The sequence below is a fragment of the Oryctolagus cuniculus genome, chromosome 3 (assembly GCF_051225735.1).
Source record: "Oryctolagus cuniculus isolate XC-2025 breed Fujian yellow rabbit chromosome 3, ASM5122573v1, whole genome shotgun sequence".
NCBI lineage: Eukaryota > Metazoa > Chordata > Mammalia > Lagomorpha > Leporidae > Oryctolagus > Oryctolagus cuniculus.
The window spans coordinates 174850-189149 of record NC_142869.1 but is presented as its reverse complement, the minus strand read 5'-3'; the positions used below and the strand labels follow the sequence as shown (position 1 = coordinate 189149).

The 14300-nt window shown below is 60.7% G+C and overlaps 1 protein-coding gene across 3 annotated transcripts; it reads right to left on the bottom strand.

Annotated features, from left to right (window-relative positions):
- Positions 1 to 2236: 2236 nt before the first annotated feature.
- Positions 2237 to 12676, bottom strand: PDCD1 (programmed cell death 1). 3 transcript variants are annotated; one of them, XM_051829402.3, is made up of 5 exons: positions 12530 to 12676; positions 4796 to 5155; positions 4430 to 4591; positions 3640 to 3674; positions 2237 to 3271 (listed from the first exon to the last, which is right to left on the bottom strand). In XM_051829402.3, the coding sequence occupies exons 1-5, from the start codon at positions 12603 to 12605 to the stop codon at positions 3035 to 3037; spliced, it is 870 nt and encodes a 289-aa protein (XP_051685362.1). In that variant the 5' UTR covers positions 12606 to 12676; the 3' UTR covers positions 2237 to 3034. The 3 variants fall into 3 exon arrangements, with proteins under 3 accessions (XP_051685362.1, XP_089184901.1, XP_089184900.1); XM_089328775.1 differs by having other exon boundaries at positions 4796 to 5067; positions 12530 to 12674; XM_089328774.1 differs by lacking the exons at positions 2237 to 3271; positions 3640 to 3674 and having other exon boundaries at positions 4463 to 4591; positions 4815 to 5155.
- Positions 12677 to 14300: the final 1624 nt, after the last annotated feature.

Here is a 14300-nt window from a genome sequence, read left to right as displayed (position 1 = left end):
TCAGCAGCTGGGTTGAGGCAGGGTTGTGGGTGGGGCTGGCAGCGCTGACACATGGGACATGGGCCCCGGAGGGACGGAAACAATGAGTGTGTTCCCGGAAGGCGTGCAAAGTGCTGACGGCGCCCCCTGGGCTGGCGCCCACCCCCACCCCCAGCCCCGGACGCCAGCCCGGCAGACCGCTTCCTCCTCCCCCGGCTTGGCTTTTTTTTTTTCTTCTTTAAATTCTGGTATTTTGGTGCTCAAGTTGCTCCTAACCTCCTTCCTCTGGGACCACGACTGTCCTGTACCCCCCCCCCCCCCCCCCGCTGCCGGGCTCGTCCAGGACTCACTGCACCTGTGCCCTGCAGAGCTCCCTCCTCCTCCTACTCAGGGCCAGCTGGTGAACCCCTGGCCCTGGGGTAGGGTTCCTTCCAGGGCCTGATGGGGCCGTCCCCTCCAGGTCTGCTGCCCCTTGCCAACAGCCTTGGTCCTCAGGCCACTGTCAGACCACTGCTGTCTGACTTTAATTTGTGCTTTTTTTTTTTTTTTTTTATGAGTGGAGTTGAAAATCTCATTGCTTTAGAAATATATGTGGAAGGGAACTTCAAACAGTTTGTGGCACAGCGGGTAAAGCCACCACCGCCTGTGACACCGGCATCCCACATCGACGCTGTTTCAAGTCTGGCTGCTCCACTTCTGATCCAGCTCCCTGCTAATGGTCTGGGAAAGCAGTGGAGGATGGCCCGAGTGCCTGGGCCCCTGCACCCACATGGGAGACCTGGAAGAAGTTCCTGGCTCCTGGCTTTGGTCTGGCTCAGCCCTGGCTGTCGCAGCCATCTCGGGAGTGAACCAGCAGATGGAAGATCTCTGTCTCTCCTCTCTCTCTCTGTAACCCTGACTTTCAAAATAAATAAATAAATCTTTAGAAAAACAAAAAATTGTGGAAAATGGAATTAAAAGATAACGCACCACTTGAATACCCCTTGTATACTCACAGGTGCATATTCGTGTTACACATGCATACATATGCCTGCACACTGCACACACATACACATGCAGCACACGCCTGTGCAAGACACACACATACAGCCACATACACATGTCACAGCGCGCACATGTAGGTCCACACTGTATACCCGTATGTGCTCATACACACATGTGTGTACACAGTTTTACCATCCTGTCCACTTTCCTTCTGCACTCGGATCCTGGCCCTGCCCAGGCAGTGGCTCCTTCTGTGTGGGAGGCAGTTCTCCGTGGCAGTGAGAACAGCTTCGTCGGTTGGAGGCAATGGTTCTCTGCCACCCAAGCCTTCTGCTTTCTGACTTGAGGAGCTGGGTACCTAAGTCTCTTCTGTGATTGCCCTCGACCTGGACCTGCCACAGCCATGCCATCAGGGTGAGCTCCTGTCTGTCCTCCTCTTCCTTCTGGCTGTGCATGGGGGCGCAGCAGGTGTAATGAGTGCTGTGACTCCACCCAAGTGCCCTTCCAAACCCCCGTCTTGGTCCCGGCCCCGCCCTGCTGCGTGCTCCCTACAGCCTGGCTATTGCTCCCTCTGACGGCCACAGCTCCGGGATGGGGGGTTTGTGGGGCCCACGTGAGATTTGTTGGTTAGGCAGGTAGAACCACCGTGTCTGTAAGCTCAAGGCCCCGTGACCCTGGCAGGCTCTGTCCAGTTCTCAAGCTGATGCCTTGGGCATTGATCTCACACTGCCACTGTAAAGTTCTCTGCTCATCCCTGACCGGCTGGCACGGCTGGGTGCTCTCTGCCACTGAGCTGTGCGCACCTCACATCACAGCCACACCACCGTCATCATCCTCCTGGCCTTGCTCCCTCCTCCCTTCTCCCAGGACTGGGCCCCAGGTGGCAGTCCCAGGGAGCTCAGTGCGGCAGGGGCCAGTGGGCAGCTGTGATTCCCAAGGACCTTGGGCCAGCTTGCTGCCCTCGGAGCAGGGTATCCACCTGCCATTGCTGTCAGCAGATGAAGCCCAGGGGTGTGTGCTGAGGACCACGTTCCCCTCTCTGTGCCTGCGAGGCACCCACACACACTGTGGCCCTGCCCGTGGCACCCAGGCCTCGTGCACAGCCTGGAGCAGCCCCCTCGGCTGCCTCAATGGCCAGCCTCAGGGACCACCCCTGTCTGAGGGGCTCCCCAGCTCAGTCACAGGGCTATGGGGGAAAGAGGGACAGAGGTGGGGCAAGGGTCTTTCTTCAGGGGCCACCTCCTGTGAGGCCTGGCCACATAGACGTCACCAATAGTAGCCATCTGTTATTTAATAATAATGTAATAGAACCAGAGAGTGGCTCCTGGGCCTGCCCACCAAGGTTCCCACTGGCCAGGGAGCCTGGACTCTGATCGCCCTGCCCCTGATGGCACAGGAGCCTGGTGTGGTCTGGGCCAGGCTGTGGGGCAGCTGCTTGAAAGGCCCTGAGTTCACCCATTGCCATGGGAGCTCGACGCCCTGGATAAGCTGGGGGTGGGGGGAACATTAGCCTCCTGCCCCCCCCCCCCAGAACTCTACAGCACAGCCATGACGGTCCAAAGCCCGGCTCTGACAGCGGGGCCCTGGGGTCCTCCGTATGTGTGTTGCGAATGGCCGCCAGCTGCAGACCCTCAGGGTCTCCTCTGTTGCCTCAATTCCCCTGCTGTACAAAGGGCCGAGTGGGGGTGGAGGGACTCCTGTAGGGGTCAGCCTGGTGCTCCCTGGTCTACTCGGAGCTTCCCAGCCCTGTGTCCCTGCCCTGGGAGTGATTCCAAGACTGCCACAAGGCAGAGTCCAGCCAGCATCCTGCCACAAGGACCACGGCCACTGGGGCTCCTGGACAAGCACAGCAGCAGTGGCACAGGAGGGCCCGGCTCAGGCTTTTCCCAGCTGACGTCTGCCTGCCTGCTGCCCTGGCTCACTGAGCCTCAGAGCGGCCTGGCACAGGTGCAGAGCAGTCTCCCGGGGCAGCTCGGCTCTGGCAGCCCCGAGCCCTGTGCCCCACATGCTCCTCTCGCGGCAGGAGCTGACCCTGGGCTCTCAGCAGGATGCTGGTGAAGGAGGGAGCTGGTCAGAGGGGCCAAGAGCAGTGTCCGTCCTCAGACCTCAGAGGCCGTGGACCCCGCAAGCAGTCAGTGGAGCCCCTGCGGCCAGGAGATGAGGTGCCCAGCCCGTCGGGGAAGACGATGGTGGCATATTCAGTCTGTTCAGGGACAGAGGTAGCTGGGGGCTCTGGGGTCTTCTCTCGCCACTGGAAGTCCAGCTCCCCGTAGTCCATGGTGGAGCCTGGCAGGGCCAAAGGCTTCTCCTGCAGGAAGAGGAGGGAATGGTCACCACAGGGGAGATGCCCCTCAGCCAGCTTGGGAAGGGGCCTCCACCCCACACAGACCACGTACAGGATTGGGACACCACCCTGGGGTCTGCGGCTCTCACACAGAGTGGGTATTGCTCTGCGAGCAGGAAGCAACACCCTCCTCGCTGGCTGTTCCCTGTCCCCCCCTCCCCACCTAAATGTCCCTGTCCCTGTTCTTGCTGGTTTAGGCTCCAAAGTGTGCACACCCAAGAGGAGGCAGGCCACCTTCTGGGAGGCTGCAGGCCACCCGGGCAGCAGGACTTGGCTCTGCAGTTGGGGCCCGCTTTTCTCTCCTGTGAGGCAGAGGAAAGGGGGAGACTCACCAGGGGCTGGTCCTGGCTTTTGGGTCCTTCAGCCTCTGCAGAGAAATACATGTGGAATCAGGGCAGACATGGGGCAAGTAGGGCCTTCAGCAGTGGGGGCTGGGCTTGCAGCCCCTTGGGAGGCTGTGGGGTCATAGAAGGGTGCCACGCCCACCTGCCCATGTAGTGACTGGAGCCCCAGCTTGGATCACAAACTGTCCACCTCAGTGTACAGATGTGTCCGCACGCCCCTGGGGCACAGCATGCAGCAAGTGCACACGGGCTGTGCAAGGCCTTCCCATGCACTGCTGCTCGTGCCCCCCCTCCCTGGCCCAGCAGGCGGGCACAAGCACAGGGTCAAGGACACTCAGAGGTGAGGCTGGCAGTCAACAGGGTGCTCTCCTCCCACCCAAGTGGATTACATGCAGCCCAGGGCAGCTGGTCAGAGGCAGAAGACCCCAACAGATGGCCGCCTAGAGAACATGACGGGGAGCTGGCAGTGTGTGGCCTGGGGAGGGTCCCGCAGAGGACACCAGGGCATGGACCCTTGGGGCAGGGCTCTAGGAGCTTAGGCAGGGCCTGCTTCCCACTCAGGGATGCCGCCCGGGTCAGTGACTTGGGCGATATACTGTCCAGGACCGCAGATGAGGCCCCCAGGGTGGTCAGGGTGAGGGAGGTGAGGGCATGTCCCCAGGACCCGAGGGTGGCCAGGGTGTGTGGGGGACATGGCTGGGGTCCCTGAAAAACCCCAGATTCTGGGTTGCTGGATGGTTGGTGGCAGAGCTGTAGACGGGGCTATGACATGCATTACCTTGTGTTGTTCTGGGGCACATGGCCACCAGAACCCAGGCCAGCAGCAGCAGCAGCAGGACGCCTACCAGGACACTGGGGACCCCAATGAGCAGGCCTTGGAGCTGGCCTGGCGGCCTGGGTGAGGGACTGGGCTGTGCTGTGGATGGCTCCAGTAGTCTTTCTGAAGGGGCACAAAGGACAGGGGTCAGGGTCAGGGGCTCAGGGGCTCCCACAGTGAGCTCCCCAGACCCCTCTAGCTCTGTGCCCCCCAAAGTCAAGTGGGTGAGATGCTTCCAGGGGAGGGGCTGGGGTGCGACAGTGGCCTGGAGGACACCTGGTGGGGTCACCCACCCAGCACGGTCCTCCCCCGTCCCTGAGGCCCCACCTGTCACCGTGAGCTCCACCTGGGGGCTCTCCTTGATCTGCATCAGGGGGTACAGGGAGATGGCCCCGCAGAGGTAGATGCCACTGTCGTTGCGCCGGACGCCGATGCCGCTCATGTGGAAGCTGCTCCCGTCCGGCAGCCGGGTGATGCGGAAGCGGCTGTCCTGTGGCTGCCGGCTGCGGTCCTCGGGGAAGGCAGCCAGCTTGTCCCTCTGGTTGCTGGGGCTCAGGCGGTACCAGTTGAGCACGAAGTGCTCGGATATGTTGGAGAAGCTGCAGGTGAAGGTGACGTTGGCCCCCTCAGGCACTGTGGCCTGGGCTGGGGAGAAGGTGAGGGGGCTCCAGGGCCTGTCCTGGGCGTCTGGGGGGTGGGGAGAACAGCAGGGTAAGGAGGTGTGTGGGCAGTCAGCAAGACCCTTGCTGCACCCCCACACCCTCGGACAGGACGGCCCTGGGCAGCAGTGCCTCCTGCTACACCCCTAGGGCAGGGCCCCCCATGGCTCTGAGCCCTGTCCCCATTTCTTCCCCTGAGGGCTTCACCCTTCCCCAGGTAACCCCAGGCTGCCAGAGCTGCGAGAGGGCCCAGGAACACAGCCCAAGACCTCCCAGGCTCAGGTCCAGCTCTGGCCGTCCCAGGCCCCTGGCCTCAGGTGGTGGGGCCTGGTCCTGTCCTCTATGGGGGGAGGGCCCCAGGAGGTGGACAGTGTGGAGCCCCCACAGATTCCAGCAAGACTCTGGGGCCGGAGTCCACAGCAGGGAGCCCCCAGAGACCACAGGGCCAGGCTCCTTCTGTGGCTGAGGGCGAGGCGGCACAGCCGCCAGGACTCGGGAACTCTGGCTATTTCTGCCAAGGGCTGGCGTGGTGACAGCACACTCGTGCCTCTCACAGCCACCCTGTCACAGGAAGGAGGGACTGTCCCTCCTGTGGGGCCCATAAGGTGTACTGGGAGCCCTCCCCCAGCGCACTCCTCTGATGGCCGCACAGGGACTGGAGGCCAAGGCTCCTGGGCTTTTCCTCCTGGGAAGGACCCTCTATCTGGGACAGCTTCCCTGCGAGACTGTGGCCAGGTCTCTGTTTCACACTGGGGAGAGGAGGCTCCGAGGCAAGAAGCACAGCTCGGCCGTCAGCACCCCGGGCTGCGTCCAGGTGGCCTGAGCCAGGGACTCAGGGAGCCAGGCCCCGAGCAGAGCACAGAGAGCCCTGGCCCCTAGGCTTTCGGCTTCCGCCTGCCCCTCCTGCTGGAGGTGCCACCCAGTGAGCCTAGAATCTACACAGCCCATGCCACTGGCTCCCCCAGGACGGCGCCAGCCCCGTGGTGCTGACCTAGCCTGTGGCTGAGCGGCCACCACCTGGAGTTTCATGTGCTGCTCTTCCTCTCGCACTGTTCCCCTCTGTCCTCCTGACGCTGTTGCCCTCTCCCTGCTCCCCTCAGACCGTCTCCTCACACTGTTCTCCTCTCACTGTCCAGGTCACACTGTTCCCCTCACACTGTCCCCCTCACATCATCCCCCTCACACTGTTCCTCTCTCACTGCTCCCACACCGTTCCCCTCCCACTGTTCCTATCCAATTGTTCACATCACACCACCCCCTCACACTGTTCCTCTCTCCCTGTCCCCTCACACTGTCCCTCCACATTGTCCCTCCACACTGTTCCTATCCAATTGTTCACATCACACCACCCCCTCACACTGTTCCTCTCTCCCTGTTCCCCTCACACTGTCCCTCTCACACTGTCCCTCCACATGTTCCTATCTAATTGTTCACATCACACCACCCCCTCACACTGTTCCTCTCTCCCTGTTCCCCTCACACTGTCCCTCCACACTGTTCCTCTCTCCCTGTTCCCCTCACACTGTCCCTCTCACACTGTCCCTCCACACTGTTCCTATCTAATTGTTCACATCACACCACCCCCTCACACTGTTCCTCTCTCCCTGTTCCCCTCACACTGTCCCTCTCACACTGTCCCTCCACACTGTTCCTATCTAATTGTTCACATCACACCACCCCCTCACACTGTTCCTCTCTCACTGTTCCCCTCATACCACCCCCCTCACACTGTTCCTCTCTGACTGTTCCTCTCATACCATCCCCTCACACTGTTCCTGACTGTTCACATCACACCGTCCCCCTCACACCATTCCCCTCTCACGGTCCAGGTCACACTGTTCCCCTCACACTCATGTTCTTCCTGGCCATGCATGCACTGTTTTTATGTGGCTCCATCCCATGTGACAGCCGTGGCTGGGCCTGGCTCTCCACACCATGTGGAGTGACACACGTGACACTGTGGTTGCCATGGCTGGGAGTCCCTCTGCCTCTCAGGTTGTGGCTCACCGAGCCCTGGTGGCTCTGAGGAAGTGGCCACATTGACCCCAGTTTTTTCTGTCAGGATGGCCTAGGGCCTACCCCAGTATAACCAGCTTTGGAGGCCGGTAATACCCAGGTGGTCTGTGTGGTGGGACTGAGCCACCCCTCTGTCCCCACCGGACAGGTCTGAAACAAACCCTCTAAGAAGGAAGTCAGGGGTTTGGAAGGGCCGAGGAGGCACTGAGACATCAGCCACAGCCTGCCCAGGGACAGAGTGGGCCTGTCCTCCCTCATGTGCCAGCTGGACTTCCAGCCCCCTCCCCCTCCCTCCCTACAACCCTGGCTGTGGACAGCGGCTGCTCACGCCAGGTGCCACTCCCACACACATGGCTGGGGGCCAGCTGGGTCTGAAGGTCACATGGCCAGTGCAGGTGGGGTTCCCCTCTGACAGGGCCACAGCCTCTCAGGGCGACACGCATATTCGGGACTGCAGGACCCCTCATTCTTCCAGAGCTGCAAGTCCAAACCACACTGGCCAGTGCCTCCTGCCAGGGCCTGCCCTGGTGGTGAGCTCCATTGTGTTCACACAGTTCTTCAGCAATCAGCGCGTGATGGACTTGGCCCTGGAACATGGTCCCAAGGCCTGGCTCTGGGGATCCCACCCTGCTCTGGGCCTGGCCTGGCCCTGGGTCCCTGCCATGGCTAGTGCCCCTACGAGCCACATCAGAGCACCTGTGGTCAGGAAAAATGCACCAGGCTCCGGGGACAAGGCCAAGAGTGCTGCGGGGGGTCGGGGGTGGGGTAGGGCACAGGCAGGAACCCTCGCCAGGATGAGGTAGGATTGGGTGGACACAGCACGGAGCGAGGCCCTGGGCAGCTCAGCGGCCCCTCAGAGTCTTCATCTCTTGTGCTGGGGCTGCTATGTGGCTGTGGGTCAGGCAAGGGAGGGACAAGTGCCACCCTTGGCATCTGTCTGCAGGGGCCTTTGAGTCAACTACAAGGCACAGGGGCAAGGATCTGCCTTACCCTGAGGATGAGTGTCCAGGACTCCACTGTTATTTGTAAGATTTATTTACTTATTTGAAAGTCAGAGTTCCAGAGAGGGAGAGGGGAAGAGGGAGAGGAAGGCGGTGGGGTGGGGGGGAATCCTCCATTCACTGGTTCATTCTCCAATTGGCCGCAATGGTGGGAGCTGCACCAATCTGAAGCCAGGAACCTGGAACCTCTTCTGGGTCTCCCACATTGGGTGCAGGGGCCCAAGGACTTGGGCCATCTTCTACTGCTTTCCCAGGCACATTAGCTGGATTGGAAGTGGAGCAGCCAGGACTTGAACCGGTGCCCATATGGGATGCTGGCACTGCAGGCGGCTTTACCCGCTCCCCCACAGGGCCGGCCCCAGGACTCCATTCTTGTACAATTAGCAATTTCAGTGCTGGGGATGTTGTGGCACAGCTGGCTAGGCCTCCACTTGTGACACAGCACCCTATATTGGAGTGCCAGGTTCAAGTCCTGGCTCCTCTGCTTCTTGCTTTTTTTTTTTTTTTTAAGATTTTACTTATTTGAAAGTCAGAGTTACACAGGGAAAGAAGGAGAGGCAGAGAGAGAGAGAGAGAGAGAGAGAGAGGTCTTCCATCCACTGGTTCACTCTCCAATTGGCTGCAAAGGCTGGAGATGCGCCGATCTGAAGCCAGGAGCCAGGAGTTTCTTCTGGGTCTCCTACATGGGTGCAGGGGCCCAAGGAATTGGTCCATCCTCTACTGCTTTCTCAGGTCACAGCAGAGAGCTGGATCGGAACTGGAGCAGCCGGGACTTGAACCGGCACCCATATGGGATGCCAGCACTGAGGCAGTGGCTTTACTCTCTAGGCCACAGCACCAGCCCCTCCTCTGCTTCTGATTCAGCTCCCTGCTAATGCTTCTGGGAGGCAGCAGGTGGCCCAAGTGCTTGAGCCCCTGCCACCCACGTGGGAGACCGGGATGGGGTTCCTGGCTCCTGGCTCTGGCCTGGCCCAGCCCATTATCAAGGCCATTTGGGAGTGAACCAGTGGATGGAAGATACCAATCCCCCCCCCCCAGTCACTCTGCCTTTCAAATAAATAAATAAACAAAAAAACTAAATGTTTATTTGTAAAACTCGATGGAGGGACCTTGGTTTCAGAGGCCAGAGTTGTGGCACAGCGATTAAGCTGCTGCCTGAGGCACCAGCATCCCATAAGAGCAATGGTTCAAGTCCTGGCTGCTCCACTTCTGGTCCAGCTCCCTGCTAATGGCCTGTGAGAGCAGTAGAGGAGGCCAGAGTGCTTGGGCTCCTGTTATCCATGTGGGAGACCCGAATGGAGTTCCAGGCTCCTGGCTTTGGCCTGGCCCAGCCCCAGTGGGCCATTTGCAGTGTGAACCAGTGGATGGAAGATCTCTGTCTCTCTATATCTGTAACTCTGCCATTCAAACATGTTTAAAAAAATTTGGGGGGGGGGCAGGGCGTAGTGGGTAAGGCCACCACCTGCAGAGCCAGCAGCCCATATGGATGCTGGTTCAAGTCCCGGCTGCTCCACTTCTAATCCAGCTCCCTGCTAATGCTCCTGGGAAAGTAGCAGAAGGCAGCCCAAGTCCTTAGATCCCTGCACCTAACCTGGGAGAGCTGGAAGAGGCTCCAGGCTCCTGGCTTTGGATCAGCTCAGCTCTTGCTATTGTAGCCATTAGGGGAGTGAACCAGTGGATGGAAGATTCTCTCTCTGAATCTGCCTCTCTGTAACTCTGCCTTTCAAATAAATAAATAAATCTTTTAAAAAAAATATGGGGGATCTCTGTTGCTATTTGTTGGTGAGGAGCTTCGGCTCACTGCTCCTCACCCACTAGGCTAAGGACTAGGACCCTGGGCTCTCGGGGCTGGGTGGGTGGGGGTGGGGCTGGACCACTATGCAAGGAGCCCAAGCCATTGTCCTCCAGGGAAGACCTGCGTGGGGAAGCTGAGGCAGCATGGCCTGCTCCTTGCTGTCTCCTAGGAAGCTTAACAGCAGCTCCCACAGGCAGCCTGGCTCTGCTCACCACGTGCCATGCGCTACGCACGCTGCCTGGGACTCTGCACTCCCCACCAGCAGGAAGCTCAGCTAATGCAGCACCGTGACCTTGGACCCCCAGTTCCAGGGCCATGAGCTGAACAAATCTTACCCAGTTTGTGGTATTCAGTTAGAGCGACAGAAGTCAGATGGAGACAGGCTGCCTCTCCCAGGAAGCCTTCCTGGGCTCGATAAGAAGGTTGGCTCCTGGGTCAGGCTGGGCCTCCCTGGCTGTGGACTCCACAGCTTTCCTTGAGTTCTTGGGGGAGAGGGCCCTGGCTGGCCATGGAATAGGCCGTGAGCATCGTGTGCCATGGCCCGGAGCTGACCTCATGACAATGCTGTTCATGGCTGCACCCGACACTTTACTTTGGCAAGACCTGTCCCTCACCCCATCACAGAAGGGGGCCCCTGACAAGCCCAATACAGAGACAGGAAGTCAGAGGGGCCCGGGGAGCACACAGCTTCCCAGGGACGTGACTGGCCCTCGACCAGGCCACTGAGGCTGTCCTGGGCGACCAGCGAGTTTGACGCCAGGCAGCCGCCCAGGGTGATGCTGACAGCATGAGTTCGGCTCTCCGTGCAGAAGACCTGGCTGGAGTGTGCGGGGAGGTGGCTCTTGCAGCACTGGCCAGGTTGGGGGTGGGTGGGCAGAGCTATGTCCCCTTGAGCTCCTAACCCTCAGGGCCTCCGTGTGACCTGGTGAGGAACAGGCTCACTGCAGGGGGTTAGTGAAGGTGAGATCACTTTTGGCTAAGCTTTTAAGCTGCCCTCATCCCATAGGGTTCTGAGTTCAAGTCCTGACTCATCCACTTCTGATGTAAATTTCTTGCTAATGGTCACCCTGGGAGGCAGCAGGTGAGGGCTCAAGTGGTTTGTCCTTGCACTCACACCTGGAGCTCCTGGCTCCCAGCTCTGGCCTGGACCCAGCCCTGGCCCTTGTGGCAGTTTGGGGAATGAGCCGGGGGATGAGGGCTCTTCCACTAGGGCATGGTGGCCCTAACCCAACGCGACCGGCGTTCCTGTAGAAATCCTGGACACAAACCCACACACCCAAAGGTCAGAGCAGAGGTCTGGAGTCGCTGCTAGCAACCAAGGACACTCAGTGACCAGCGACACCACAGCTGGAGTGAGCCTGGGACACAGCCACTGGCAGAGCGGGGAAGCAGCTGGTCCTGTGGACGCCCGTCTGCCTGGTGAGCTGCCTGGCCTGTGGAGCTTGGTGGCGGCAGCTCCGGGCAACTGGTACCCAAAGCACACTGGCCACTGTGGTCAGCGGACACTCCTGTTAGAAGGATGCCCGTGGTTGTGTTTTTAAGCTTTTCCGTATTATCGTTTCAAAATCATAAAGTGAAAAAAAAAAGCCTGACTTTAAAAATATGTGTTACAGCAGTGCTGGACAGTTTCACAGATGACGTGATGAAATTTCCATCCCCGCCAGGCACGCGCCGTTGTGCCCACGCTGGGGATGACAGAACCGCACCGAGGGCTTGGAGGGCAGCCGGCCTGGAGCCCCGGGCAGGGCTACTATATGGCCTGTGTTCTGCCCAGGCCCGGAGCTGGCCCAGGAAACACATCCCCAGGAAACACATCCCCGGATGCTGAGGACGAACAAGTTAGGAGGGAAGGTGTGGTGTGGAGCAGACGTGCACCGGGGGTGAAGTGGAGAAACTGAGGCACGTCACAGAGGCCGTGCTGGGGAGGAAAGGCAGGGCCCCGGCCACAGCAGTCATCAAATGGTCCCCAGCCACCAGCAACAGACAGGAGCTGTGGCAGACACGACTAAGGGACTTCGAGGCCCCAGGAGGAGCACCAGGCAAGGCTCAGGGGGTCCTAGGGTGGTCACCTTGCCGGTCTTCCAGGGGCTGTCACGTCCCTGTGTGCAGGGAGGCCCAGAGGGATGGATGCGTGACTGCAGCCAGGGACGACCTGCTCCCTGAGGCCTCAGTGTCCCCACACGCAGGCTGGCGGGCACAGAGGATGGGGGCCGGGCCACCCAGAAAGAAGGGCCCCCCACTGTAGACAGAGTCCAGGCCCACCTGCCGGGCAGCACAGCCTCCACTGGGCTGTGTCCACTTCTGACACACGAGGAAACCGTCACTGCCTCCTCCGACCCATGACCAGCAAAGCCAAGGCCCCACCCCAGGAGAACCGTGAGGCCTGGGTGCCAGGCGCGGGGCCGCAGTGCTCTGGCCTCTGGCTGGCCTGACCTCATCGCTCACCAGAGAAGGACACTGGCCAGCCCTGATAGGACAGGGGTCCTGCCAGCGCCCAGAGAGGGGCTTCACTGCCCAGAGCCACACAGCACAGTTCCCTCCCCACCACCAGGAACCAAGGACAGGAGGTCCCTTCGCTGGTCACACATACCTAGGAGCCATCCTGGCCACCAGCTCAGCTGTAGCATGGCCCAGAGCAGCGACCAGGGTGCCCAGGGGACCCGCATGCCCAGAGCGCTGGCCGCGCCCGCCGCCACCGTGCTCTCCTCCGCGGCTCAGGCAGGAGTGGTGGTGAAAGGAAACCGTCCCAGGTTGGAGGAAGGGGACCTGCCCCGGGTCCCGCCCCTTCTTCCTCCACCTCCACAAGAGTGACAGGGCTGGGGCGGGGGCTGTGGCGTAGTGGGTAAAGCCACCTCCTGCAGTGCTGCCATCCCATATGGGCACCGGTTCAAATCCTGGCTGCTTCACTTCCAATCCAGCTCTCTGCTATGGCCTGGGACAAAGTGGAAGATGGTCCAAGTGCTTGGGCCCCTGCACCTGTATGGGAGGCCCAGAAGAAGCTCCTGGCTTCTGGCTTCAGATTGGCACAGCTCCAGCCATCGTGGCCAATTGGGGAGTGAATCAGAGGATGGAAGACCTCTCTCTGTCTCTCTCTCTGCCTCTGCTTTTGTAACTCTGCCTTTCAATTAAATAAATCTTAAAAAAAAAAAAAAAAAAAAGAGTTACAGGGTGTGGAGCACCAGAGATGAGGAGGGAGGGAAGGTGGGGGAGGGAAAGAAGCCAGGGAGATAAGTGGGCCCAGCTGCCCGACCCCTCTGTGTGTGTGTGCACCCCTGTGTGTGCACCCATGTCCAGCTCAGACCCCTCCCCAGGGAGTTCGTGTCTCTGTCTCTTGCCTGTGGTTTCTCAGGTTTCCCACTTGAGTTGCTGAGGATGGGGGATGGGAAGGGTTTCTTGTTGGGTTCAGTTTGGGGGTTGAGGGTGGGGATCTAGAGTCGGGGTGGGCTCAATCCCTCTCCCATCCTGAATCCCACAGCTGGGGGCTGGTTCAGGATGGGCCTATACCACCCCCACAGCCACCAGTCAGGGGGAGGCACGTGGGCAGCCCCTGGCACGGCCTCACCGCCCCCTGCCGGTCCCCTCCCCTTCCTGGCGGCGGGGGTCCGGGGCGCGGGGCCGAGCCCCCGTCTCCCCTGAGTGGAAAACAGGAAAACTGAAACTGCTGATATTAGTGATGGCAGGCGGGGCGCCGCACCCCGTGGCCCCTGAGACGCAGCTGGAAACCGGCAGCGGCCGCCGGGCGGGCGCGAAGGGAAAAGATTAAAGCGCGCGGAGCACGGTGGAAAAAGCGCATCAAAGGCGGCGCAGCGAGGAGGCGGCGGCCGAGGCGCAGGCGCTCCCCATCCCCCAGCGCGCCCGCCGCCCCGGGCTCGGCCGCGGGGTCCGGGGGCGGCCGGGAGATGCGTGGGCCTCGCTTGGGGCTGGCGGCTGTGCGGCCCGCGGGTCCCTCCTGGCTGTCCCGGCCTCAGGTGTGGACTCCCTGCCCCCTGCTCCTGACGCCGGAGCTGCCGGTGCGAGGACCGGGCGCCTTCGGTTCCGAGCTGGGGCCCAGCGCAGCCACCGCTGGAGGACCAAATACGGGAGTTGGTGCCTGGCCAGATGTCCCTGTCCAAGACGGCTCAGGTCCCCAGAGCTGTCCCTCCACTTCCTACAGTGTCCTGCTCCCCTCCCCCCTCCCCTGTTCCCTCTCCCTGCTCCCCCTCCCCTCTCCCCCCACCGCGCGCCCCCTGCCAGTGTCCCTGTTCCTTTTCTCAGGAGTTAACCTGAAGGGCACAAGAGCCACGTGGGCCTTGCCTTTCTCTGGTGTCCACTCTGAGATCCACACCCGCCTCCCTGCAGGTGCACCTACTGCACAGTGCACA